At 54.4% G+C, this 26,796-nt stretch overlaps 12 protein-coding genes across 12 annotated transcripts; 5 read left to right on the top strand and 7 right to left on the bottom strand.

The window, feature by feature from the left end:
- Window positions 1-561: 561 nt before the first annotated feature.
- Window positions 562-2,267, top strand: P168DRAFT_310908 (5'/3'-nucleotidase SurE). The gene is made up of 3 exons (XM_024839441.1): window positions 562-988; window positions 1,088-1,974; window positions 2,068-2,267. The coding sequence occupies exons 1-3, from the start codon at window positions 977-979 to the stop codon at window positions 2,156-2,158; spliced, it is 990 nt and encodes a 329-aa protein (XP_024692886.1). The 5' UTR covers window positions 562-976; the 3' UTR covers window positions 2,159-2,267.
- Window positions 2,268-2,672: 405 nt separating this feature from the next.
- P168DRAFT_290383 (DUF5427 domain-containing protein MTC1) lies at window positions 2,673-4,335 on the bottom strand. Its single transcript, XM_024837196.1, has 2 exons — window positions 3,750-4,335; window positions 2,673-3,697 (listed from the first exon to the last, which is right to left on the bottom strand). The coding sequence occupies exons 1-2, from the start codon at window positions 4,297-4,299 to the stop codon at window positions 2,718-2,720; spliced, it is 1,530 nt and encodes a 509-aa protein (XP_024692887.1). The 5' UTR covers window positions 4,300-4,335; the 3' UTR covers window positions 2,673-2,717.
- Window positions 4,336-4,587: 252 nt separating this feature from the next.
- On the bottom strand, window positions 4,588-5,106 carry P168DRAFT_155688 (uncharacterized protein). The gene has a single exon (XM_024832826.1). The coding sequence runs from the start codon at window positions 4,954-4,956 to the stop codon at window positions 4,681-4,683; it is 276 nt and encodes a 91-aa protein (XP_024692888.1). The 5' UTR covers window positions 4,957-5,106; the 3' UTR covers window positions 4,588-4,680.
- Window positions 5,107-5,796: 690 nt separating this feature from the next.
- On the top strand, window positions 5,797-6,441 carry P168DRAFT_304598 (carboxymuconolactone decarboxylase family protein; the record flags this gene model as incomplete). Its single annotated transcript, XM_024838860.1, has 2 exons — window positions 5,797-5,806; window positions 5,856-6,441. A coding segment is annotated over exon 2 (510 nt), but the record flags the coding sequence as incomplete, so codon positions are not given.
- A 1,583-nt stretch (window positions 6,442-8,024) lies between these two features.
- On the top strand, window positions 8,025-10,108 carry P168DRAFT_297190 (uncharacterized protein; the record flags this gene model as incomplete). Its single annotated transcript, XM_024838158.1, has 2 exons — window positions 8,025-8,177; window positions 8,246-10,108. The coding sequence occupies 2 exons, from the start codon at window positions 8,025-8,027 to the stop codon at window positions 10,106-10,108; spliced, it is 2,016 nt and encodes a 671-aa protein (XP_024692890.1).
- A 1,010-nt stretch (window positions 10,109-11,118) lies between these two features.
- Window positions 11,119-12,779, top strand: P168DRAFT_310912 (putative C2H2 finger domain protein). The gene is made up of 3 exons (XM_024839442.1): window positions 11,119-11,326; window positions 11,393-11,787; window positions 11,838-12,779. Exons 1-3 carry the CDS (start codon window positions 11,164-11,166, stop codon window positions 12,549-12,551), a joined length of 1,272 nt encoding a protein of 423 aa, XP_024692891.1. The 5' UTR covers window positions 11,119-11,163; the 3' UTR covers window positions 12,552-12,779.
- An 89-nt stretch (window positions 12,780-12,868) lies between these two features.
- P168DRAFT_290386 (TMEM14 family protein) lies at window positions 12,869-13,475 on the bottom strand. The gene is made up of 2 exons (XM_024837197.1): window positions 13,427-13,475; window positions 12,869-13,245 (listed from the first exon to the last, which is right to left on the bottom strand). The coding sequence occupies exons 1-2, from the start codon at window positions 13,427-13,429 to the stop codon at window positions 12,934-12,936; spliced, it is 315 nt and encodes a 104-aa protein (XP_024692892.1). The 5' UTR covers window positions 13,430-13,475; the 3' UTR covers window positions 12,869-12,933.
- Window positions 13,476-14,099: 624 nt separating this feature from the next.
- P168DRAFT_155748 (uncharacterized protein) lies at window positions 14,100-16,161 on the bottom strand. Its single transcript, XM_024832827.1, has 2 exons — window positions 15,223-16,161; window positions 14,100-15,141 (listed from the first exon to the last, which is right to left on the bottom strand). The coding sequence occupies exons 1-2, from the start codon at window positions 15,869-15,871 to the stop codon at window positions 14,324-14,326; spliced, it is 1,467 nt and encodes a 488-aa protein (XP_024692893.1). The 5' UTR covers window positions 15,872-16,161; the 3' UTR covers window positions 14,100-14,323.
- Window positions 16,162-17,499: 1,338 nt separating this feature from the next.
- Window positions 17,500-18,007, top strand: P168DRAFT_304602 (uncharacterized protein; the record flags this gene model as incomplete). Its single annotated transcript, XM_024838861.1, has 2 exons — window positions 17,500-17,632; window positions 17,683-18,007. Coding segments are annotated over exons 1-2 (348 nt in total), but the record flags the coding sequence as incomplete, so codon positions are not given.
- Window positions 18,008-19,528: 1,521 nt separating this feature from the next.
- P168DRAFT_269126 (MFS transporter) lies at window positions 19,529-21,367 on the bottom strand. The gene is made up of 3 exons (XM_024835120.1): window positions 20,682-21,367; window positions 20,254-20,626; window positions 19,529-20,152 (listed from the first exon to the last, which is right to left on the bottom strand). Exons 1-3 carry the CDS (start codon window positions 21,309-21,311, stop codon window positions 19,605-19,607), a joined length of 1,551 nt encoding a protein of 516 aa, XP_024692895.1. The 5' UTR covers window positions 21,312-21,367; the 3' UTR covers window positions 19,529-19,604.
- Window positions 21,368-21,559: 192 nt separating this feature from the next.
- P168DRAFT_269127 (M28 family metallopeptidase) lies at window positions 21,560-24,152 on the bottom strand. Its single transcript, XM_024835121.1, has 3 exons — window positions 23,193-24,152; window positions 21,765-23,140; window positions 21,560-21,705 (listed from the first exon to the last, which is right to left on the bottom strand). Exons 1-3 carry the CDS (start codon window positions 24,094-24,096, stop codon window positions 21,649-21,651), a joined length of 2,337 nt encoding a protein of 778 aa, XP_024692896.1. The 5' UTR covers window positions 24,097-24,152; the 3' UTR covers window positions 21,560-21,648.
- A 140-nt stretch (window positions 24,153-24,292) lies between these two features.
- P168DRAFT_327274 (RTC4 family protein) lies at window positions 24,293-26,426 on the bottom strand. The gene is made up of 2 exons (XM_024841218.1): window positions 24,738-26,426; window positions 24,293-24,675 (listed from the first exon to the last, which is right to left on the bottom strand). Exons 1-2 carry the CDS (start codon window positions 25,967-25,969, stop codon window positions 24,402-24,404), a joined length of 1,506 nt encoding a protein of 501 aa, XP_024692897.1. The 5' UTR covers window positions 25,970-26,426; the 3' UTR covers window positions 24,293-24,401.
- Window positions 26,427-26,796: the final 370 nt, after the last annotated feature.

Below are 26,796 nucleotides of genomic sequence, written 5' to 3' on the forward strand. Positions count from 1 at the left end.
CAATCCTCATCCTCATCCTGCATCCTTTGAATCTTTTATTGGATTCTTTATAATGATCAATATGTTTCTAATGAATATAATGTATATTACACTTTCTTATGATTATTTCTATTATTAATAATCTGATTCCGCTGATAGTGGATTCTGGTTATGCGATTCGATTATGAAAGGCATTCAAATAGAGTGTGTGGAAGGGTTCTAGAACTTCCATCAGGATTCCATCATACCTTAATTATGTACAGCACCTCTTTCTTAAACGATGATGGTTTTCTCTCTGTCTTGAACTATCTCTAAACAGACCATTCCTTTCTCTTTCAATCCTCGACTCTATTTAATCAATCTATTATGTCAATCCATGAATCAATGATCTTCATTTCCTGTCCAGCTGACCAGAAACTTTTGATCGGCTTCACCGCAGTCTCTTTTCGGGGCAGTCTAATACCGTATTTTACCGTCTCCCTCCATACCTCCCCGATTATGGTCCTGTAAATAATGTAATCCAAATACATCCTACTCACTCCTCCTCCTCCACTCCACTCTTCATCCATCCATCCTAACCACTTCTCCTCCATTCCTTCAATCCCGAACAATCCAGATTCATGGCATGTATCATCTATCCGTTCAGAGAGAGGGGAACATCCCCCCTCTTTCCTCCATGATCCATTCCTCTTTCTGTTCCCCGGTATGCCCTCGGTAGGAATCGGCTGGTCGACCCTCTTTGCGACGGAAATGGATCGGGTCCCTCACCGAACCATTAAATATCTATAAGTATTGGATCTTGTTCCCGACTTCATCGCTCTCTACGTTCCACTACATTTTCGTTTGATTCTTCTTATTCTTTCAATTCATTCCTTCAAACATTGAGCAAGATCATCCAGGATCCCCAATTCGTCCAGCTGCAGATCGCCCTTTATCCATCCCGGACTAGACTTCCCGCCCAGACTGTCGCCAAGTGCTAATCCACTAGAGATTCATCATGCATATCTTGGTATGATTGCTTTCCTCTCCTACCTTATCTCGAAGAACAAAGAGAAAGGAAAAGCAAAGAAAAGATAAAGAAAAAAAGCAAAAGAAACTAACTGATAAGGTGGTCAATGACGATGGCCCTCCCTCCAACCGACTCTCCCCCTACATCCGTCCCTTCGTCCACGCCCTCCAATCCGCCGGCCATCAAGTCTCCGTCGCCATCCCCGCCGCCTCACGCTCCTGGATCGGCAAAGCTCACCTGATCGAAGCCTCCCTCACAGCCACCTACGTGCCCGAATCCGCCTTTCGCGACGACGGCTCCTGGGATCCCGCCGCACCCGCTGGGCCCCCCCACGCCCAATGGGTCGTCATCGCCAACGGCACCCCCGCCAGCTGCGTCCAGCTCGGCCTCTTCAACCTCTTCGCCGATCGCGGTCCCATCGACCTCGTCATCTCCGGCCCCAATCACGGCCGCAACGCCTCCACCGTCTATAACCTCTCCTCCGGCACCGTCGGCGGCGCCCTCGAGGCCGCTACCTGCGCCCACCGCGCCATCGCCATCTCCTTCGGCAGCAAGGATCCCCAACCCGCCCCCGTGATCGACGCCGCCGCTCGCCTCGCCTCCCGTCTTGTCTCCCACCTCGCCCGGACATGGGATCCCCGCGTCGAGCTCTACAATCTGAACGTGCCCATGCGCGCCGACGTCGAATCGCGACCCGTGCGCTATACCCGCGCCTTGCCCTATCACTGGACGCACGGCTGTCTGTACGCGGAGACACAGTCCAACGGACTCTCCTCAGTTCAGAAAAGCGAAACCAACGGGGACGCACAGCCCACTATCAACGGCGTCTCCCATCACGACCGCCATCCCAGCGATGACAACGACACCACACATCCCCTCCAACAACGCACCTTCGCCTGGGCCGCTGAGCTGTCCGGTATGAAAAAGGCACTGCAAGCGAGTCCGGAAGGGACAGATGCGCAGACCGTGTTGAGCGGAGAGACCAGGTTTGTTTCCTTCCCTCCACCCACCACTAGAATACTGTATCTTGAGATACAGTAAGAAGTAAACAAGAAGAGGAAAAACTAACTGAGTAATAGTATCACGGCCCTGTGCGCCAACTTCTGGCACGTCCCCGGCCTCGAAGGGGATCTCGTCCTTGATGATGATGATGATGATGTTCCTCAATGAGTTATGACACTTGATGGTTTGTAGGTTGGAAAACAAAACAAATGTCAAGGAAGGAGAAAAGTAGGAAGAGATGAGATGAGAAAGGGGGGTTTATAGAGATAGATACCCGCAATGGTTAATTTATTTTTTGGTTTATTCATTATTTACCTTATCTATTTATTTATGTGCTTGTCTATCGATTGATTGACTGGTTGGTTTATCATGTTTATTTATTGATTGATTGATTTTGGATTGCCATCGTCCAAAACATTGAAAAGAAATGGTGGAATGAAACAAAATGCCAATGCCCCCTGTCTTGCAGTAGCTGGCTGAAATCATACAGGGTAAGGTGTCTATATAACAGACAAACTAGGCCACTACTCATTCAATCCCGTGGTAGATAGTAGAAGTCCAGTCCAGACCGGTTCATCTCTAGTGTCTGTAGACAATCCCTAGAAGAAAGGAACCTCTAAGAAAGGATAACCCCTCAGGGGAATAAACCCCCAGGATAATATGTAAAGGAACAAGTTCATTCCAAAAACAAAACAATATACTCCGTAAAGTACTAAGATAACGATAATTACAGCGCCCGCGCTACCTCTCCCGCCCCACTATCCACGACCGAGGCCTGCTCAGCCCGCATCTTGCCCTTGCCCGCGCCTCCCTCGCCGACGCCCATCCGCCGCGCCACGTACCGCTGCGCGATGATGCCCACCGCCAGCGAGAGCGTCTCCTCGATCCACTCGGCGGCCCACTCGCGCGGGTCGACGCCGCCGCTTTCGATGATGTCTGCTATTTCGGCGGGTGTCGTCGTTGTGGTGTTGTTGTCGGCGTCGGTGTCTGCGGTGGTGGTGGAGGTGGTGGTATTGTCTAGCCAGTCGATCCATTTCTGCGGGATGCTCTGCGAGATGGTGTGGAAGGCGATGCCGTGGATGGGATCGTGCAGGTACACGGCGAAGGTGACCTCTTCCTCTGTGGCGTCGGGGACGTCGACCACGCCCGGGGGCGTGGATTTCTCGGTTGTAGGCCCCGCCTGGAATAGCTCGGTCGACGAGGTTTGGCTAATGGCCTGGATGGCGAGGAAGATGTCGCTGCTGCGGACGGGGTTGGTCTCGCTGAGGACCTCGGAGGCTTGCTTGGCGGCTTCTTCGACGCCGCCGCGGGGCGCGAAGAACTCCGTTGCGAAGGACTCGGCGCTGGCGCGCGCCAGCTTGGATGCTTCGGCGGCGCCGCGGATGGAGGCCAGGCTGCGCGGCGTGCCGGGTGTCACTGTGCGCCACCAGGGCCCATCGTGCCAGCCTGGGGCGCGGTTGCTGCCTGTGAGGTCGAGGCCGCGCTTCGGGGCGGACTCCTGCCCGCGTTGCAGCACTAGCAGCTCGCCGCCTTCGACCTGGGCCATGACGCGCGAGAAGACCGCGTAGACGAGCGGGTCAATGCTCGGGTATCCGGAGAGATCGTGCGTGACGTGGATCTGGAGACGCTCGTGGGACGAGATGGGGGGCGCCAGGGTGTGGATGAGCGTGGTGAACGTGGGGATGGCCCGGTCGCGAAGCTCGCCGCCTGGATGTGTGAGCATGGTGCGCTTACAGTCAGATGTCAGGATGGAGCATACCCAAGTCTCGAAGTGCCCCCACGTTGCCTTTCACCTGCTGCGCCCATTTCTGGGCCTCCTCGTTGTGTTGGATCTCCTTGACGGCAGCCTCCGCTTGCTTCATGGCCGCGCTGGCCGTCGCGAAGATCCCGCCCCACCATCCTCCACCGCTCGCCTCCGCCTCCTCTGCTGTTGGCTTCTCGGATTCGGCGGGCTGCGCGGTGGCGGGCTTGCTGGCCGCACGGGAAGCCGTCCGGGCACTATCCGTTGACTTGCGGGGGGCGGCCTTGTCCTCGCTGGACCGGTTGGTCGAGGGGGTCGTCGCCGTCGCCGCCGGCGGCTTAGGGGACCGGGTAGACGGACGGGCTTCGTTCATAGACACACGAGGGGTCCCCGTGTTACTGCTGGGGCGTTGGGCGGCGAGGTTGTCCAACTCGGCGAGGATGTCCTCCGACTGGCCGGTTGTGTTGGCCGGCTTTGCGCCGTCGGCTTTGTCACCGGAGTCGACTCCGAGCGAGTCGAACTGGGCGAGCAGCTCATCGCTGGTGGGTTTGGAATTTTTAGGTCGCATTGTCGGGGTGGTGGTGAGGGGTGTTGGGTGTTTGTGGGGAAGGAAAGGGAGGAGAGGATGTTGATGATGGTTTGGGCGGTGGAGACATGTGGCTGATGACCTGCGCCAAGAAGCGGCTTGACAGCACGCTGGACAGTCACGCGTCACGTCCAATCCTCGATGGCATTCAGGGTTCCTTGCATTGGTTTTTTTCATGGTTTATATTTGATATTATAATTGGCGTGATTGGTAACTCACCTACACCAACATACATACCTAAAAAACCACAGGGTCACTAGAGGATGACAACAACTGGCCTATTTGTTTATAGACCTGCCTGGCTCGATTTCTAAATGAATGGACGCGTCCTTCAACGAAACGAGCGTCGCATTCGACCGGATACTACCAGACTAAAAGGAAACCGGACTCGACGATGCTGGCGATGGCACAATCTCCTTCAAGTTGTCCAACTTTGGGCTTGACAGCGCCAATGTAGAAGGGCGAATCCCGCTTTTCAGTCTCAAATATAGCCGCAACTACGGTGCACTCCATCAAGTTTCCAGCTTGGGTCCTCGTTCCATGACTTTCTACATATATCGTGGTTCTGTGATCTAGGCCTGCCATCATGTAGGCTTTGCGAATGAGTGCCTCCTGTGCTGCTGAGCTTGGATCTGTCATCTTGTGGGTATGACCGTCATGATTGCGGCCCGTACCTTGAACGATGAATATGATGGGCCTTGACGAAAGGCTTCTCCGTGACCTGTTGTTTGCTGGGCTTGACTGCCCGTGCTTAACGAACGCCAGAAATACGCACTATGTATCAAAGCACGGGAGATAGGACAAGCCGTCAAGTTTTCGAGATGTCTAGATGGTTTCGACCGATTTTGCAAATTGATCAATTCCAGTTCAGAGGGAGCATGATGACGCGACATACAACTCTGTACCCATGGACATTCAAGAAGCGATTGATGCTTTTGCTTAACTATAATAAGGCATGCTACACTGACTAGATGGCGAGGAGGCCGTGTCTCGAGTTGAGTCGCATCTGGAGAGGGACTGGAAGTGAGTTGAATATAGTAGAAGGATGGGATAGTATTATTTTCATATTCTTTATAGATTAAACTCAAAGCTTTCCTTATTCTATTCTTCTCCCTTATAAGTCAAGTTAGAAATGGTTAGATTCCTATTTAATACGACTGTATATATCCTTTCTATATAGTTGACTGATTTATTATCCTGGCCATTGTTGATAGGAGCCAATAGATAATACCCAGCTGTTTCAGCCACATAATTTTCGAGGTATACACCAGTACTCCGAATATTAAAGTATAGATAATGCGTCCTCAACTCACCAATTGATCAACAAAACGATCTACTGTATGAGTCAAATGAGATCGGTTGGATTCCGGTCTTATCCTCGGCTCCCGTAACGGTCCCGCCCGCGGAGTGGAGGAGAATCGGCATAAATAGTGAGTAGTCCCACGTTCGATCATCATTGACTGCATTACAGAGGCGGTCCACCTATTCAGTATGTATCTCACAGATTTAAATACTATGGTTTACTAACCTAATCACAGCATCTACACATTCTCGGCTCGAACAGTTTCTTTCCAAGAACTTTATATAAATACATATATAAAGAATATATATAAAATGCGCCTCCCATACGTCCCCGACCCCCCACCAACCACCACCCCGGAGGAAGCCTCCATCCTAGCCCGGGTGCAAGCCCGACGCGCCCCCGGCCCTCTCCTCCCACTAGACCGGGCCCTCCTGCACTCCTACCCGGTAGCCGACGGGTGGAACTCGTTCATCGGGGCGATCCGCACACAGACCAGCCTGTCGACCATCATCCGGGAACTGATCATCTGCCGGGTGGCGGTGGTGAACGGGGCGCTGTTCGAGTGGGAGCAGCACGCGCCGCTGCTGCAGGAGGGCGGACTGAGCGAGGCGGCGTTGCAGGCGATCCGGGACGAGGGGGCGGATTTTGCGCGCTCGGTGCGGGAGGGCGTGCTGGGGGCGGCGGAGGGGGCGGTGTTGAAGTATACGGATGCGATGACGAGGACGGTGAGGGTGCCGGAGGAGGTGTTTGAGGAGGTGAGAGGGTTCTTTAACGAGAGGGAGGTGGTGGAGATTACGACGACGGCGGCGGCTTATAATTGTGTGAGTCGGTTTTTGGTGGCGTTGGATGTGGGGGAGAAGAATGATGAGCATTAGGATATGGTTCAGCCAAATAGAGTTGATTTGGTTGAATTTGGACTAAATTATTTGTTTTATAGATGTGGATATAGAGTGAGGCTGAGTATAGAGTACAGAGTATGGAGTATAGAGTCTGGTCCTGGTATGGCCAGATTACTGGAATCTGTCTAGTATATGAACCTGTATCTATTGTCCAGCCTTTCTTTAAGATATTAGATTCTAGTTTCTCTTAGATTCTCTATAATCATTATTAGTATATTATGATTATTACCAACATTGAATATCAAATACAATAGGAATAGGATAGAATGGAATAAGTAACTAACAACATCATAACAATGATTTGCTGTGACAGGGGGAAATGAATGTAATAGTCCTGTAAATGACGGAGCCACCGGATCAGCCGCTCCCTATCTAGTGATGAATACTGTATGGTACTGTCACACCCTCTAGTGAATTTTTTTTATGATGATTGATTTCCGGATCATCGACACTCCAACTACAACTACAACAACGACATCAACAACTACTTCAACTACTTCTCTGGAAGTGATCGGACAATTCACAGCTTCATTCTATCTGTGCAATCACTTCACCTCTCTCTTCTTTTCTCTTCTTTTCTCTACTTTACTTTCTCCCCCCCTCCTCTTTCTCTCTTCTTCTCTTCTCCACTCTCCTGTCTTTCTCTACATCCACTTTCGTACCAACTACTACAACTACCACCTCTCCATTCTTCCTCCTTTCCCCAACTCCCACAATCCCAATCAACTTCAATCTGTTTTCTCTAATCATCTACCTCTTCTCTTCTATCCCTCTTTCCAATTCTCTTGTCATTGACGTGCCTCGCGTGGCTGTTGTCCTTGCTTACCGATCGGCTGTCCTGCAGAGCCAAACCAAACCAACCCGAAACCCACACCTACTTTAACTTACTACTTACACCTACTTACTACTACTACACTTCTTACACTACCGAAGTTTCTACTTCTTCTACTTCACCATCAACCTTGCTTCTCTCTCCCTTTCTTCCCTGCAACCACCACTCTCTCAATTTCCATCTTCTTCTTCTTCATCAAATCCTCCTCAGAACGGCCATTCTATCGGCGTTCCTTTTTTTCCAATTTCTCGGACCCTTGGATTGAATTATTCAGGTATGTTCCCATCTCTCTACTCTACTTCCCGTCACACGCGATCTGCCACACTCCCCCATTTATCTTAATCCCCCCCTGTACACACATGTAGCGGTCCAGAGCATGTTCTTGAATTGTGCATCCTTTCTGGTCCATCTCTGTGTTCTCGTGTTCTTCCCTTCGATATCTCCCTCAACCTCCTGTAAACTCCCTGTTGATCGGATGCCACGCTCAGTACTTCCTGGCGTCTTGGCATCCGGAAGCGAACTTTTCTCCCCCAAACTGACCTCCAACTGACAACGTGATAGTCAGGTGTCGATCGGGCAGAATCCATCCGGTATTCCGGTCTATCCCTTTCTTGGTGATCGTTGTTTATCCTGATCTCGGACCGATCTGGGATTCCCCCGTGGCCGGCTTGCCATGGCTCCGGTCGCGCATAGTGATATTGAGGCCGGAAGCCATACTTCGGACATGGCCAGCCAGGACTCTCCCATCCGCCGACAATTCTCCGAACCAATCCACCGCCCCCAACCTCCACCCCATCTCCCCCCCCAACCGTCTCCAAATCCCATTGTGCCTGGTGCGGGGAAGACTTTGACGCTCCCGACGACGATTTGCTCGCCCAGAATGACGCCCTCAAGGAGCACATGGCCTCCGTCCACCCGCAGATCGCCAGACGCGCCACCCTCGACGGCGCCGCCGACGAGCCCGTGGAAGCCGATCGCGTCTCCACCGTCGCCGAAATCGAAGAGAACGACGCGGCCGATGTGGAAGACGAGCAGGACGACGACCTGAGCGAAGCCGCCGTCGATGGCGTCGCCGACGGCGCAGAGACCACCGAGCCCACGAACCCGCCCGACGAGGACGAGGAACTCGAAGCCGAACCCGAAGCCGACGCGGACGGGGACACCGAAGCCGTCGACGGCGACGGCCACGAAGTCGAGTCCGACCTCGCCCTCTCGAATCAGCTCCACGAGTTCTCCCAGCCGCAGGACTCAGTCTCCTTGGACAAGCGCGTCCAGAACCTGTGGAACCTCCACGAGGCCACCCTCTTTTCCAGCGACTACGACGAGACGGCCACCCACCTGAACCAGACCTGGGCCCACGTCTTCCTCGACCCCCTCGACCCCAAGCGCGGCAAGAAGCGGGACGGGTCCGACCTCCTCGACCGACCCGACCCCTACAAGAAGCCCCATGTGGGCCGCGGCGATTTCCTCGAGATCACCCAGGTGGAAGCGTTCTTGCGCCAGCTCCGGGATCCCGAGCTGCGCGCCTCCGACCAGCTCTACGCCATCACCGAGAATGTCGCCTACGCGCTCCAGGCCTGGCAGGATGAATACCTCGCCATCGAGAAGCTGCAGAAGCTGGCGACCCGCCACAACGCGAAGCCCAGCAGCAACCCCCGCAAGACGGAGAAGCCGCGCATTTTCGAGGACAAGAAGGAGGCGATGCTCTACAACTACAAACACGACCCCAAGAAGGACAAGATCAACCACCAGAACCCCTTCGTCCAAGGCGGCTTCAAACCGACCCTGGCCCAGGCCCGCAAGATGGCCGCCAAGGTGGGCCCCGATAATCCCAACCCCGACGGGTGGCCGACCATCACCAAGTTCGGCGTCGAGCACGTCCCCAAGTTCCAGAACCCGCCGCCCCGCGTACCCGTGGTTCCCAAGGCCACGCGCAAGCGCAAGGCCGCCGAGCTCGAGGCCGCCCGCGCCCGCGACACAGACCAGACACCCGGCGGGACGCCCGCCCCTGCGGACACGGAACCTGAGTCAATCCCGCCCAAGCGGACCACGCGCGCCCGCCGGACGGACCCCGCCCCGACCACCAGACCTGCCGCCCGCGGTCGCGGACGCGGCAAGGGGGCCAGAACAGGCGCGCGCGCCGCCTCCGAAACGCCCCAGCCCGCCACGCCCACGGCCCCGGCGCGGGCGTCAGGTCGCATGCCCGGTCGGGAGACCGCCGCGCCGGCCACCGCCGCCGGCACCTCGCAGACCCGACCCGGCCTTGCGACCTCCCTGGCGCCCCTCGAACCGGCGCCCCGCGCGGGGTCTGTCACGACTGCCGCGGAGATCGGGGATGGGGGGTTAGACCCGCTGGACCCGGCGGAGATCGCCCGGCGCGAGAAGATCGCCAATTCCAAGAACCCCAAGCGCACCGAGGCCATGCTCAACCACTGGGCCCGGTTTAACCGTGAAGGGCGAACGCGCAACCCCAAGCGGTCCAAAGCGCAGATCGAGGCCGATCGGGTGGCCGAGGCGGCGAAGCGGGCCACGGAGCCTGACAAGCTCGTGGTCAATAACCAACCTACCGAGAGTCCGCCCTATGGGGGCCCTCCTCCCCTGCGGACCGACGCCGGGCTAGCCCCCGCCCCGCCACCGCCGATGGCCGCGTCCGCGCCGCTGGCGCCAGGCCTCCCGGGGGCACCCCGCGCCTGGCTCCCCTTACGGCGCCCCGGGGGCCCTGGGGACAGGAAACATGGCCCCCTACGGCCCCATTGACCCTCGGGCCATTGCGCCCTTCCCGCCGGCGCCGCGGGGGCCACTGCACCAGCCGCCGCCCCAGCCCTATCATACGCCATATCCTTATATGCCGTATGGGGCGGCGCCTGGCATGCCTCCACCGGGGCCCCCGCGGCCGGCGTGATTTTTTCTTTTTTCTCTTTTTCTTCCCCCTTCCACTTTCCCCCTTTTTTAACCTTTTAATTCCGTGTTCTTATATCCTAATATTGTACTGTTTTGTTCTTTGAGCAAGAGGCCGGGGGTCAGGGCATCGAACATATGCCATCTAGCCCATTGACCCTCGGCCTCTTGCTTCATTCTGCTTGCTCCCGGCAGCCGCCCCAAAAAGAACATTCGACACGATAGGGGCGGCGGCCGGGCTCCGGTACGGGAGTCATCCCTCATACTGTTTCCCGGGGTCAATGGGCGCCGTCTCAACAGACATCAGGCATCGCCCCTTGGCCTCAGCCCATTGACCCCGGGGACAATTACCACCCGCGACCTCTTCGCCAGCCGCCGTCCAACATACCATCCGGATTGGGGCGGCGGCTGGACTCATGGGAACCTACGATTGGGTTCCTTGTTTACTGCATCTACTCCTTTTCCGATTTGGAGAGGGGCTGTCTTGTTATTTTGTATACTACCATCGGATCCTTTTTCTGAGGCATTTGATTTTGCTGTTCTGGATTAGCGTGTTGGCCAGCGATGGCGCAGGTGGTCTGTTCTTGTGGATTCGCGGACTGTTATTACTTGATTCAGCGCCCGCGCGGCATATGGTGTTGTACGGCTTCAAAAAGGCGTAATGATATTTACTGCTGTTGCATGTATGCTATGGAATATATCGATTGAATTACTATCCAATTTTAGACCATCTTCATCATCTAATCTACTACCGTACTCACCTAATCGAGTAGAGTAGACACGTGACGTAGATCCCACGTGACGTCGGCAGGTGACCGCAGGTGACTTCGGCGGCGATTCCAGACGCGGTTGTCATTTGCCTCTCTCATCCCATCCATCTAGACCACCACTTTATCCTATTTAATACCGCCGCCATGGGAAAGAAAAGACGCGGACCTTCGCTGGAAGAGCTCCTAGGACGACCATGGTGCTACTACTGCGAGCGCGACTTTGACGACCTGAAGATCCTCATCTCCCACCAGAAAGCGAAACACTTTAAATGCGAGCGATGCGGGCGGAGGCTCAACACAGCCGGAGGTACCTTCTTCCTCTCCTCGTCCTTTACTATGATTTCTTTGAGATGACGATAAACTAACTAAATAGGCCTATCGGTCCACATGAGCCAGGTACACAAGGAGCAGCTGTCCACCGTCGACAATGCGCTTCCTAACCGATCTAGTCTCGACGTGGAGATCTTCGGCATGGAAGGCGTCCCCGAGGACATCATCCAGGGCCACAACCAGCGCGTCGCGACCCAGTTCCAGCAGGCCGAGGCCGAGCGTCAGGCCGTCACGGGGAACCCGCCTGCCGGCCAGGGCGGCGCCACCCCCAGCGGGGGCCCGCAGCCGGCCAAGCGACCCAAGCTGGAGAACGTGTCGGATCTGAAGAAGCGCTTGGCGGAGCATAAGGCGAAGAAGGCGGAGGCTCTCGCGGGCGGGAGTAGTGGGGAGGTTACGCCTGTTGGGGCTGGTCAGACGACGACGACGAGTATTGGATTTGTATGTCCCCTCCTCATCTCTCTTATGTGGTGTATGCTGATTTTATTTAGAATGCATCAAACCCCCCCGCTCAGCAATTCTCTTATCCCCAGCCGTACACAGGTGCCGCTGCGGGTTCTCCCTTCCAATCAACGGCAAGTCCCGTTTACCAGAACTTCTTACCCGGCGGTCCACAGCAGTACCCTTCTAGCACGCAGTACACGTCGCCGTCGACCTACTCGCCGCAGCCGTTCACGGCCCCGACCCCGGGACAACCCCTCGGATACCCGTCGCAACCGCCGTCGCAGACCAACACCCCGCCGCAGAGCGCGACCGGCCTGCCACAGCGACCGCCCAGCCTGCCCAGCGCGTCTACCTTACCCCAACGACCGGTGATGGGCGCCCCGCCGGTCAACGCGTTCCAGATGCAGCAGATGCACATGGGGCAGGGGCAGGGTGGGCCCAACGGCGAGGGCACGACCCCGTTCGCGACGTCGGTTGACGATTTGATCTCGGGGGCAGCGCGGGCAGCTGACCAGGCGGCGGCGCCGGCAGCAGCCCCAGCGGCACCGGCACCGGCGCCCTCGAAGGCCGAACCGACAGACGAGAAGACGACCAAGAAGGACAAAGCGAAGCAGACCCGGCTGGTGTACGCCGACAACGAGACCAGTCCGGAGGAGAAGATGGCGCGACTGTCGCGGTATGCGTTCGTTCCTCGGGAGGAGACTGTTCTGGACGAGGTCCCTGCAGCTGTGACAGCACCGAATGATACTCTAGGTAGCTAGATGCGTCGCAGCAGCCTAGCAGGATATTATCGAAGGAGGTGACAGCGGAAAAGCTAAGTCGATCTATGTCAAGCAAGGAGACTTGTCACTGACGGGCGGCTTGGTAGTGGGTGGTAGTGGGTGGTAGGCGGATGGTAGGCGGGATTGGTAGAAAGGAGAGAGAGGTAGAGAGCATGACATGTAAGTTCCGGAGTCCAGGTAGGGAATATCATTATCATATCTTATTATATTGTAACGTACGCTACGGAGTACATGAAACAAAACAACCATCCACTTTAAGTAGACAGACCATCAATCAGTATATCAATCAATCAATACACACATAAATAACACAAACAAACCCTCCAAACCAAAACGAAGATAAGATAGATAGATAGACAAATCACCTCCGATTCCAAACCGCACTCCCAAAAACCACCCCCCCAACAAGCGCCAACCCGCCCAACCCAATCGGAACAACCTTCCCCGTCTTGATCGCCCTCGGGATCGAACTGCCCCCCAGCACGACCGAAGCGAGCAGCGCTAGTTCATCCCCGTAGGGCTGGTTCGCCTGCAGCCGCGTGTAGCTGTACAGGTAGAGGGCGCCGATGGAGACGCCTGCTGCGATGGAGGGGACGGAGCCGGTGCGCGCGTAGCCGATTATGCCGCCGAGGGAGGTGAGGGCGGAGAGGGAGAGGGCTGTTTTTTCGGTTGTCTTTTGGTGGAGAGTGGTTAGGAGATGGATGGATGGATTGTGTTTGGGGGAGTTGATGGGTGGGGCGTGGTTTGGTTGGGGGTGGTTTGGGGTGAGTGAGGGGGATGGAGTAGTTAGTGGGTTGGATTGTGGGTTTGGAGGGTGAAAGAGGTGGGGATGAGGGTAGGGTGGATTGACGTACCATTTTGAATGATATGATTGTTCAGTTGTTGCTTTTGTGTGAGGTAGAGGAGGATAGGATAGATGATGATGTAGATCGAGGTAGGTGGTATGATGAGATGGAGATGGAGATGGAGAGCCTGAGGGGTGTAAGGTATGCCGAGGTAGGCTAGTACACTTTGGGGGTGACAGCATATATTACTCATCTAATATTAAAGCTAATATGTATAATACGGGCCTGAGAAAGAATGAAAGAGCTGCTTTTTCATTATTATATATGGATTTTTCGCCAGTTACCTGATTGAAAGTATCTTATCAAGCCTTTGAGACTTGTTTCACTACTGCTATTACCCAAGATTTCTCTATAGGATCATGCTATGTTCCCACAACCCCCAGAACTCGTAATCAGAGTCAATGCATATCGGATAGTACATATGGTGACTTACTGAAAAACCATAGTCGCAGGCAGTAACTAGTTATCCACAGATCCTGGTACACTACATTCTGTCGTCGACAAGTGGGTGTGACTGGCCATCTGCCACCGATCGAAGGGACTCGAAATTTCTGGGAATGAATATGTAAGGCTCGGCTATCTTATGCCCTGGTTTTGAAAAGAGGTTCAGAATTACAAGAATCAGAAGAAGAGACCATTTCCATATCCAAAGGCTAGTATATCATGCTTGATAGCATGACAACTCGATAATCGATTCAGATCTCTCCATTGGTTGCTCCCAAGGTGATCGTTTGAGAAAAGAAAAGCTGCAGAGATTAGATAGTTTTCGCACTCTAGCCAGACTTTTTTCGATTGATCCTTCCCCCGGGCTATTAGACTCGTCAAAGCCTGTTTGATATGAGGGCGCATATGTTTCGTAGGTGGTTTATCAAAGCCGCAGAGCGTCCCCTCAGAAGACGCACATTTTTAACAAGAATAGCAATCGAATGTAGCTTGCACAGGCGCTACAACGCCATTGAAGAACTCCTGTCGGAACTGCGCATAATAAAAGTGCTTCGTTATGTCTCTTCCCGGAAATTCACATCGCAGACAACGTTTAATCGCGTCACCATACTCCGGGCCAGCGTCGAGATGTAGCTCGTCAGCGAGCTCAATGGCAAGCTGATAATCCTCCAAGATCGACCATTGTTTGCCGTCGTCTAGCAAGACTTGTTCGCGCAGCTCTTCAAATGATCTGTTGAATCCAACCTCGACCAGAAAGATTCCCAGTGCAAATAAGGTCCGGTTGCGGACAAGTTTGTATTGCAGCGGCTCTTGCAGTGGATCGTCGTTTGGAGCATTGTCACCACCAAGTTCACCTCCCGTTGCACACGATAGTCCGGAATTGTGAAAATGACACGATATGCATGGTGTATCGCTCAGCAATTCCAACTGGGAGCTACTATTATCCAGCATGAACTGAACGTGATCTTTCTGCCAAGTCTCAGCTAACCATGGCGATTCGCCCAGGTAGAGAACGGCCCACGCCATGGCGGCGGCAAGGCCAAGTCGCTGCTTCCTCGAGAGCTTCAGCTGACGCATTGACTGGGTTGTCAAGAGACTGCGGAGCGAAATGAGTTGCAAGGGTGAAGACAAGGTTCTTTGGGCCGACGACAAATGGACCTGGCTGCTTTTCCCGGACGCGTCGGTGTCCAAAAGAAATCCTAGGACCGTAGTCTCGTGGGCTTCCAAGAATGCTCCACAGAGGCTGTTAATAGGACGCTTGGGCGAGGGTGTATCGGACGCTGATCCAGTGTTAACAAAGACGCTGGCCAATTTCTAATGCTAAGGGCTGCAAGTCAAAGGCTCGCTATTCCAATACTCACCTGGCAGATTATTGAAGTCGCACGGAGCCAGTGGAGCAGGCTTTCGAAGAGGCAGATTGAACCGGAGGCTTTTTCTTGACACTCTGCTTTTGCCCGCGTCCTGTGCCTCAACTTTCACTGTGACATCTCCATTCTCTTGCGCATTCTCTTGCGCCGAAGGGTCAACAGCTTGCTCCTCAACTACCCACATATTTGTCTTATACCAGAGCTCCGCACAAGTGTTACTGCCGCCACAGGGTGATTTTGGTGGATATAGCAAGGTAAGGTCGAAGCGCTGCTTGGCCTGGCTGGCGCCACGGGTATTATGCCATTGAAGATCAAGCGCGGCCTGGTGAGGCAGTGCACAATTACAATTCCAGCCGCGCCGCAGGGCGCGATGGATTGCTGTAACGTGACTTCGGGTCGTGTTGCAACGCTCCAGATCGAAGCGTTTCTGTAGGGTTTCAATTGCGTGAGTAGGCGCTGTGATAGTCGAGAGTTCTTGCTGCTCAAAGCAGTTCCGGAGGGCGGTGTTTCGTCGTTGCAGATCCTCAATAGCCTCCCTTCGTTCTTTGGAGCTGAGACTTCGTTTGACACGGCGCCATTCCCATTTCGCTCGCTCCGGAGGGTCGCTCGTCCAGGTTGGCTGACGGTAAGCCCAGGTCAGCATGAGGGCAGTGGAGAGGAATACAAGCCCGAGTGTGTCACCTTCCCATCGGGGCTGATTTTCATCTTGCCCATCAGCCTTTCTATGACCCTCGACATTTCTTGGATGATTGTGGTGAATGCTGTGTACTGGGCTGGAGAGTAATGGCAGAGTCTGGCTTCGATCTCCCGGAGAGTCGGCGGAAAGACGGTGACGCCGATGAACCTCAACGTGGCGTACAGCTGCTCTCGCTGAAGGATCAAGTCATTGCGGAAGGTCGTAAGCACCTGCTCGTACTTAAGGTATGTTTTGAGGGGCTCGCGATACTGGTCTGTGACCCAGATCAGGATAGGAATGCCCCCGAGGATCAGTCCTGCGGGTTCTGCCATTTCCCAGGTTTGTTGGTAATGATGAACAAGGATGAAGCCATGGATGCCTGTGCAGCCGTGCGAGGATTGCAGAGGACTGCATGTTGCAGCCAAATACCCCGCCCATGCGGGTGACTTGCGAACATTGAACCCGTCAGCTTCTCTCTGCCTTCACCCTGCACTCGACCCGGCGAATCGAGCATGAGAACTGAACATGACTTCTATATCACTTCTATATTCGGAGACTGTTGACGCGTTCAGAAGGCTACTGTTCGCTCTAAGTGCCGCCGATTGTCGCACGGTTTCCCTGGAGCAGGTGCAAGTGTCGGACCTGCAGGACAAGCTGGGCCGATTTCAAGTCTGGGGGGATCAATCACGGGCGAACCTCCCTGAGCATGCGAGAGGCTCCTTAGATGACCTGCTGCGATCGAATGAGGCGCTTCAAACCGTCACGCAAGGGATCCTATCGCAGGTACAAGAAGGGGTTAAACTTGGTACAAGTGACAGTAGCGCTGGGTCCGAGAACACGAGACTGACTCGTCCCAGCCGTTGTGATCGCTGAACGAAAATATGACCCACTGAAGGGATCTGATCAAGATTCCATCAGCAGCGTCAGCGATGATTCGAGCGACGAATCCGACATCGATGATGACGACTCACCACAGGGCAGACGGATACCCAAAATCAGGTTTCTGGTTTCTCAGATCGATGCCCAGATTCAGTCTCTCTACAGGTTGGCTGCCACTGTGCGTCGTCCTGCTGTGGTGAGGAGATACCTTCGCTCCACTGGCCAGAACGGCCGGGGCGAGGTGCTGTCGGCTTTTCACGGGTACGACTACAACCATGTCTGGGAAAAGATGTGTCAATGGAACCACTTGACAAAAGCCGATGTTGCGACACCAACAGGCGAGGAAACGGCGGTTCAAGTCGAATCTTCACCATTTTCGCGACATGGTAAAATCTTTGACGAAGAGCAACACGCCCTGTTTAGGCGTTTAGCCGAGGCGAATACGAAAAGGCGACAACAGCTCCTCCATTGGAGTGAGCACCCGGATAGCTCAAATACGAAATCGCCTATGAGTAAGGTCGCAGATCTACCTCCGTCAAACAAGCGAGCACTTGACGGTGGAGAGGAATCGCAGAGCCGGGTTTCGACCATTCGACCAGATACGAGCGTTGCTCAAGAATCTCATAGGTCATTACGGAGCTTTTCAACTGTGGCAAAGTCGGCAATGGACGACGAAACTGAATTTGGTCGGCCGAGGACAGTATATGCAGAGTCTGCTGCGCCCGGATCCATATCGCCGGTTCGCGTTCCCAATGTGCCCAGAGCTGCTGAGACTGAGGACAAGTTTGATTGCCCATTTTGCGGCCAGGCCTTGGACTCAGCAAACATGAAAGTGAGGCAACAATGGAAGTAAGTCGCAAGTCCTTCTAATTCGCGTCTCAGTGCCTGACTCCTCCAAGGCGCCATGTTTTTCGAGACCTCCGACCGTACATCTGTACATTTGCTACTTGTCAAACCGCAGAGAAGCTCTACGCTACTCGCCACGAGTGGGTCTATCACGAGATGCATATGCACCGGCGTAAGTGGGTTTGTGAAGCCTCGTGTGGCCTGGAATTTGATAGCAGGTCTACGATGGCAAAGCACATCCCACATTGCCACCAAGAACCCCTAACAGATACCCAGCTTCAGATCATGCTGGACATGAGGGAGCGGCCCGTGGATGATCCAGTGCCTGCCTCTTGTCCATTGTGCCCCGCGGAGCTCATGAGCCTACGTCAGCTACATACGCACATATCTCAGCACTTGGAAGAGCTTTCTCTGTTCGTCGTTCACAGCTCTCAGCAGGATTCCGACGAGGACGACATTTCCTTGGCTTCAAATCTAGCTGCGCAGGCAGGAGAGCCTCTTGAAGCCGCTGCTCAGAGCGGCTCCCAGCATTTGAGCTCTTCCACTCCGTCTCAAGCCTCTCTGGAGGATTCTACTGCAGTCATAAGTGTCCCTGAGAAAACGCGTGATCAATCAATGGATAAGTTCAAAGCGTTGTCGGGTTCCTCTCAGCTTAACAGCTTCACCAGAACAACGCAATGGATTTCGGATGCCTCCCACTTCCCTCCTGCTGTCGTTAAGTCTAGCTCACTCACAAGTAACACCGTTGAGCCTGTCATACCTGTGCGTGACCTCGAAGAAGACGAAGAATATGTTATCCGGGCCTTTGAGCGCCACGTCGATAACTGTTCTCAGTGCATTGACCCACTGAAAATCCTCGAAGAGGGTGACACGCTCACACTTTGTGACAGCGGACACGAATATGCCAACAATATTGCCGCTTACCTGTACTCTAAGAACGGAAAGGACTTTTCGGTCATCGACCGCGACTATAACATTCCAACACTGGTAAAGATACCTCGGCACTACCTAGCAGCCCGCGGCCTCCTTCTAGCAGTGGAAGATGGATTACTCCTTGCCCCAACGGAGGCACCACGGGCAACGAGCGGCCTCGCTTTCCTTCCAGCCAATGAGTCGCAAACCCGCAGCGTGAAACCGCGCCGGGTAGTGGCCTACCCGTCTTCTAGAAACTCGGAGGCTAGAGGATCACTCTACGACATCGACGCTTTTGAGCGGGCTAAGGCGAGAGAACCCTCACGTATTTATAGGCGTAAAGAATGAAAATTGGTCGTCCATACCTCCGCTGCCTGCTGCTGAAGTATCTTCAGCTCACCAGCCAGCAACCATCTATTGTGGAGGTGGTCCAAATTTTCTCTCATCATGGGGGACCTAGCCTGAGTCGGGCGTCATCACATTGACATCTAGCTGAGACATATTCCCACTGAGCATATTGCTTTTAAAGGACAGGGAGGAGAATCGGCAAAACGGCGTTGTTCGCCTCAAGAATCCGACTGTAGAAAGATTCATAATATTATTATGATAATCTCTCGTGGGCACTTGGATATAGGCAAGCTTTTTGTTATAAGACTAGAATTATACTCCCTTGTTTTTTGCTTGGTTTATCTTATGATTTAGCTTATATGTAAATAACAAAAGCTCAAGAATCCCTGTATTATCCTTCTTGTACTGAGGTGATCAGTTTGCAGTTATCACTATCCCAACCAAGTTAGACAAGACACAAGCTGCTGCCTCTTCAATAGTTGGACCATATTATTAAGGAGGGTATACATCTACTACTTACTGCAGGACGGCTGGCACTGAATTTCGTCACTGAGGAGCCTCGCTGGAGGCCATACCAGCTCATACATTCTATTATCTCCATATAAGGAAGCCAGGCTTTTTTTTTTTTTTTTTTTTTTGGTCAATATTCAGGCTTGCCTGGAAGCTTTTAGCTACAGGCTACATAACTAACTGATACTCATAATTATATTCGAAATTACTCCATCTCGCTATCACTCTCACTCTCACTCTCACTCTCATACTCGATCCTCTCATCCATCTCATCAAACCCCTCCGGCTCCACCACCCAAAAAACAGGCAAAGCAGACACCCCCCCAATAGCCGCCAACAGCCACCACGGACAGATGATATACCCGCACCGCACCCCATACGAGAACGCCGCCCCCGTCGCAGCAGGCCCCACCGCCCTCCCAACAGCGCTGACGCTGGTCGCCACGCCGTTCAGCGTGCCCAGCACGCGCAGGCTACTCGCTGAGTTGGTGAGTAGGATTGTTGTGCACGGGAAGCCGAAGATGGATGCGGCGAGCTTGGCGAGCATTAGGAGGAAGACGGTTGCGTGACGTAGGGACGGCGGGACGAGTGCCGTGAAGGGCGTTATGAGGTAGAGGATGGGGAAGATGCAGGAGGCGATGCGCAGGCAGGCGAGCGCGCCGTGCCGTTTTGCGGTTGGCGGGAAGATGAGGAATTGGATGAACATGCCGATTGTGCCGATTAGGGTGTAGTAGATGCCGATTGTTTGGGCGTCTGGAATACTTGTAAGTTTTATGTCATATGATGTTGGGAGGTCAAGAGGTAGTATAAAGTGTGTAGGGAGAGAGAGAGAGAGAGAGAGAGGGGGAACGTACCAACTCCAAACCCACCCAGAAACTTCCACGGTAACCGCACGTCTGGATTCCCCTCGCGCGGCTGCTCCTCTCTGTGCAAGAACACTGGTAGCAGCGAGTCAAACGCCATCGTGTGCATCGACATGCATGCGTACGCCACGAGGATGAGGTTCGACTGGGGGGTGAAGACCTCCCGCCAGCGAGGTCGGGGTGGTGACTGCGTGTCTCTATCTTTACCTCTGCCTAGAAGAGGCGTTCTCTCCTCTTCTTCATCATCCTCCTCACGCTTAAGAGAGGTAGCCTTGCGGCGTGAAGGAAACACACACAGACGAGTCAGCGCTCGACCGAGGAGAAGGCCGTAGTCGCGGTGATTTTTCCTCGTGGATAGGGTTTCCTATACATATTAGCTCATCCATCCACCTACTCAAAGAAAGAAAGAAGAGACATACCTCCAAAAACAAGAATCCCGTCAAAATCCCCACAACAAACAACCCAGCCGCCAGCAAATTCGGCAACAAGAACGGATACCTCCCCAACACCCTCCCCACCCACCCATCCCCGCCAAACACCCCCGGATGCTTCTCGACCGGCCTGGCCAGCGCCCCCCCAAACGCAGGCCCGAAGATACTCCCCACCGTCCACACAAGCGGCATCACGCTAAACGCCACAGGCTGCAGATCCCGCTGCGGCACCATCTCCGCGACCATCGTGCGGATGATTCCTACGTTCCCGTTTAGGAGGCCGAGAAAGGCGCGCGATATGACCAGCGCTGTCAGTGTGCGGGAGAGCCCGAAGAGTACAGACACGACCATCGTGCAGCTTAGACCCAGTAAGATGATGGGCTTGCGCCCGAAGTGGTCGGATGCTGTGCCCCAGGGTACGGCCATGGCGGCTTGGCTGAGGGAGGTGGCGGCGGAGGTGATGCCGACCCATTTGGCGACTTGGTCACGCGGGACGCCGACTTGCTCGATCATTTCGGGGAGGTAGGGGAGGACGGAGGTGAGGACCACGGGCTCGGCGAAGCGGCAGATGGAGAGGATGAGGAGTTGTTTTTTGGGGAGGATCGGTTTGGGTTTCATCTTGCTTATATATGTATATATATATATATATGGGTATGTGTATATATAGATGGAGGTATATAGGTAGGTGGGATTTGTTATATATATAGATTGGTGAAAATCTTTGTAGCTGAGATAGTTACTCCGCAGAGTCAGACGAAGTGGGACGGCGCACGGGCTGCTGCAGCTAGTGGTCCGTGCCTTGTAGATTTACAAGTGGATAGTTATAGATCTAGAAGATAGATACTTATAGATAGATAGATAGACTTATAAATGGATGGATCGATATATACGACCTTTCAATCACTACCTCAATATAATGAATGCCATATCCTGATCCTGTATCCGCTTACTGAATTCACTCCAGCAACTTGGTGGCCTCCCCGATCCGCTCCATGATGATGCCCCTCCATTTCTGTATCTGTTAGCAGAACTCCTAAGAAATGTAAAAGAATGAAAGAAAGGATATCCTACCATCGCATTCTTCAAATCTCCCCCCTCCAAACTTTCCACCAACCCGGGATACGTCGCTCCCGAATACCCCGTCCACAGCCCCGGCGCAAACACCACATGCTTAAACCAACTACGTCCGTCCAGTCCCGCCGCATACAGAAACTGCCTCTCCAGCGCCTTATACTGGTCGTTGACCCGACGGATCAAGAAGAACAGCCGCACCTTCTTCCACCACTGATACCAAGGCAGGTCCTCGTCCAGCTGATCCACCAGGCTAGCCGCGTACCCGTCGAACTGCACAGCCACCTCCTCAAATTGCGCAATCGCCGCGTCCAGCGGCGCAAAGTCGAACTTCTCTGACGGCGGCAGCTTCCCTGCTGCCGGCTTGATCTGCTCCAAGTACGCCGCTAGGCCCCGGCCGTAGTCCGTCGCGCTGAGGGACAGCACGGGAGTCTCGATTAGCTGCGCGGCGGAGAGCGCCCAGATCTGCGCGCACGCGGTGTGGTACGCCCAGTCTGCGTCGCCGTATCGGTCCATCCAGGCGAAACTGTCGTAGTTCGAGTGGTAGTGGTAGACGGCGTCGTTGGCCCCCCGCACGAATGCTACGTCGTAGCTGGGGATGCCGGCGAAGTCTTGGAAGGCTGTGAAGTCGCTGCCGCTGCCCATCGTGCCGATCTGGCCGTCCCATACGTCGCGCACTGTCTGGCCTGCGACGGTCTGGTTGGGAGATGGTACGAGGCCGGTGGCTTCGTTGATCACGTTGTTGAGCAGCGGGCTGGCTGACGGGAAGAACTCTGACCCTGACGCGGCCACGTCCACATTCAGGTAGGCTACTGTCGCGCGCGACAGCCACGGGAGGTGGTCTTCCACCCACTCGGTCGATCCCAGCAGTCCGTACTCCTCGCCGTCCCAGCTGGCGAACACGATCGTGCGCAGCGGCTGCCAGCCGGCTTTCAGCGCTTCGCCGAAGCTGCGGATGACTTCGTTCATTGCGGCGGAGCCGCTGTTCGGGTCGCCCGATCCACCTGCGATCCAAGAGTCGCGGTGGTTGCCCAGGATGACAACCTCGTCGGGGATGGTGCCCTTGACTGTCCCGATGACGTTCCACAGCGGCGTGATCACGTACTCCTGCTCGTTGTAAAGGTTGATCACCACGTCGTCGGGCGACGGTCCGATGTTGTACTCAACCCCCTTGTTGCCCAGCTTACCTCCCTGCCAGTCCTGGTTGAAATCGGACGCCTTAGGCCCGTGCCCGTTCAGCGCTCGCAAGAACGGCAGTGCCTCAGCGTACGAGATGGGCAGCGAGGGGATCGACGGGATCGCGTCCTGTGGATCTTGCCGGTCGCATCCCGGCTTCGACGGATATCCTGGAGTCGTCGGATCACCGGGCGATGTGCCTGCCCCACACTTAGTATATCCCACCGTCGCAAGAACACATAATTCACTTACTCAAAAACTGGGTGCTCCCCCGCTGGACCGCGCTAGGATTCCGCGCCGGCCCATCCGGATAAGCCTCGTAGCCATTCTCCTCGATAATCTCTCCATCCTCCTGCGGATCGCTGTACAGAACCACGCCCACCATACCGAGCTCCTGCGCCCGCTTCACCTTCAACCCCCGGAAGATGCGACCGTACTTACAGATCGCGATCTTCCCCGCCAAACTGACATTAGCATCAACGAGATCCTGGTAATCCGCGAAAGTGCCAAAATTGGCGTACACAAACGGCGCCGTGACATTGCCATTAGCAGAGTACCCATGGAAGGTAGGCACACGGTCGGGCAGCCCGCTCGTGCCATCCTCTTCCAGGACATCCTCCTCCAGCGACGCCTCGAAGGTAACCTCCGTGGCACCATCGGCCTCCCGCAGCAAGGCAAGCCGATGGTCCTTGGGATAGTTGAGGTAGACGTCATAGGCGACGATCTCGGTCTCCGCGACGCCAAACTCCCGCCAGCGGTCCTGCGTCCAGATCGCCTGGCTCAGGTTCTGGCCTGTCAGATGCGGCCCGGACGTGTAGTACTCGCTCCATTCGCGCGACCGGGCGGGCGAGGGCGTGTGCAGGAGAATGGACTGCAGGTCTTGGTAGGCGAGGCCGTTCCCGTGCGGCCAGGCTTCGTGCGGGAGGGGGTGCGCCCAGGGTAGGTACGAGAAGATTGAGCCGTGGTCGCGGGGGAGGATGGCTGATGGAATGAGGAATAAGACTAGGGATCCCAGGAGAAGCAGGCCCAATGAGAAGCTGCAGGCGCGTCGCAGGCGATGATGGGGATAGCGGTGTCGCGGGGGTGCGACGTTGACGTACAACAAGGGGGTGGACTCGGAGGGAGCCATGGTTTTCTCCCTCATGCCAGAATACATTTTCTAAATTACCGGATTGGGGAAGCTGGTATCCATCACAGGGAGAGAGATGGATGGAGGAGCAGAAGACGGTGTAGAGTGACCGATGGAGGGATTAACCGACGGACTCCGGGGATGCTGGCCAGAGGCTACGTAATTCAGGCCCACCGCTCGGTTATCTTATCGGGTGGAGCCGATCGAGTAAACATCCATAGTTCAATGGTCAGTTATGGTGAATCGTCATTCATAAGCACAGGTATCAAGTACTCCGCTATTATATACAGATAAATATCGAAAGGATAAAACCCAGAGTGAAAGTAAATAGATCACTCTACTTCCATCCCCCCCTGCTCCTCCTCCGGAATCGGCACCGTGTCGTTCAGTTCAAAGTTCACCTTCTCGCCAATCTCGATACTCTCGCGGATGATCACTCTGGCGGCGTCATCGTCCACGCCCATATCTTCCATGACCAGTCGCATCGCGAGCTCTGGAACAAGGACGGCCTGCGCGTAGGGCACGACGCCGGCTTTTTTAACAATGTGGTCGTCGGCTGCGAGACGACGGAGTTTGCGAGAGAAGCGGGTGGTCACTGCTTGTAGCCTGATGATGTTATCAGCATTTCATACAATAAAGATAGAGAGAGAGAGAGAGAGAAAACCCACATTTTAGCAGCACCACGCGTCCCATAATACCCACAAGACATATTCTCCAGCCCATTCCCATCCAGCGTCAAACGGAAATTTTTAGCCTGGCCAGACTTGAGCTCACTATCCAATAAATTCCGATAGTAGGACGTGCTATCAGGCGCCAGAAGACGCTCAAGATCAGCGAAATGCCCCTCCAGGCGTTCGTCAAAATTGGCCCAGTCGATAGTCGGATACCGCTTTTCGGTCCACTCCTTCTCGGCGCTGTCGCTCTGGTGCGATTCGCAGAACCGTTTCTGGTCCCGGATGCGCTGGCGCGGCTGCTCGAGAAAGGTGAGTAGGAGGCCTGGGTCGACTGGTTGCTTGCACATGGGACATAAGGATTCCTCCGGTTGTAGGGTCTTTGTCGGAGGTGGCTCCGGGGCTGTCATTTCCGCCTCCATGTCACCCCACTGCGATAACTCGTTTAAGAAATCAGATGACGCCGAGCTCAGCGGCGTGCTCAGCGGAGAGTCGTCGTCATCACCGTCAAAGACAGGAGGTTCACGAGCCGACGACGTAGCGAACGACGAGCTAGACGTCGAATCGACCGGAAAGTTCGGAGGGTTCTTGAACTCGACCCGTTTGGGCGGCGAGCTCGGAATATCTCTGGGGACTTTGAACGCGGGCCCTTTCTTCTCGCTGCCCGCCGTCCTTGTAGCCCCATTGCCCGTAGATTTCGAACCCTCCCCAACCCCACTAGCAGGCGACTCCGACCGCCTCGACGCAAAGCTCGACGCGCGCTGTCCCCAATCCGACCTGCGATTGCGATTCGACCCATACCCCACACTCTTGCGTTTCTTCTGACTATGCTGTGAAAAGATCATTTCCTCATTGTTCTCGTCCGGCGCGTCATACGCCATCTGTTTGGAGCTTCTCTTCCGACTGGACCCCGGAGAATTCGACTTCGACTTCGACTCCGTCGTTCCGCGCCGCGACGACCGCGTCGCCGCGAGCTTCTCCTCCAGTGTCGGCCCCGACGGCTGCCGCCGCTGTCGCTGTCTCTCCCGGCCACTATCAGATTCTACCCCCGCGCTGACATCGCTCGCGATTTCCTCGTCGGTGGAGCTTTGCGGCTCTTCGTCTGTGGCGGGCTCTTCTCGTTTGGCGGATTTGAAGGTCGATAGCAGGTGGGGGCCTGGGTAGTTTCTCGCGGTTAGGTAGGTCCTCGAGTGGCTGCTATCGAGACCTTGTCGGGTTGTTCTGGTCATGTTGGTGGAAGTATAAAAGATAAGAAAGGAGTCGATGGTTTTTGTTCGAAAGGTTAGGTTAGGTTAGGTTGGTTGGTTATCGAAGGAGGCCGCGGGGGGTGGGTATGTCTCGTGTCTCGTGTCTCGTGTGAAACAAAGAACTCAGCGAGCGTGGGAATATCGGAGTCGGAATCGTCCCAGCGTTGGACAAATCATGCGCTTCTAGATCCCCTCAGTAGGTATAACCTGTTAATGCTCACGCGGGGTCGCGTAACCACGGTTGAGAGCTCAAAAAGACCGGAACTGGAAATGCACTGCACGGTAGGGCAGGATAGGACAGGACATGGAATGCAGAAAGAACAGAGTAAGATAAGAGACAACGGCCGTAGAAACCGGTTGTTTACTAGTTCCTATCTGGACACCAATTGAGATGATAATTGAATGGAAAATATAAGTGAATGAACGACCAACTCATCGACAATTCATGGTTGTTGCTTTAAGGCAAGTCAGATGAGGAGAGAGATTGACGCGTGTTGGTGTGACTGACACGCTATGCCGCCTTCCCCACTCAAGCTCATCAAGACCCACTTGTTATAGGCTTATAGCGCTCTATCTGAGTGTTTTGTCGTCCTCAGTACATCGTTCTCATACTTGCATTAAGCTTCATGATCTTTTTGGAAGGGAGCCCCAGTGAAGTATCTCCCATAACCTGACAATATCATATCTATCATCATTACCAGGTATATTATACTCCGTAGACACCTTCTTCCACCAACTATAAACCAATCAAGCCGAGTCCATCTCAACCAAAACTATAATCATACTAAATAAATGCAAATAGAATTCAA

The sequence above is a fragment of the Aspergillus campestris genome (assembly GCF_002847485.1).
Source record: "Aspergillus campestris IBT 28561 chromosome Unknown P168scaffold_6, whole genome shotgun sequence".
Taxonomy (NCBI): domain Eukaryota; kingdom Fungi; phylum Ascomycota; class Eurotiomycetes; order Eurotiales; family Aspergillaceae; genus Aspergillus; species Aspergillus campestris.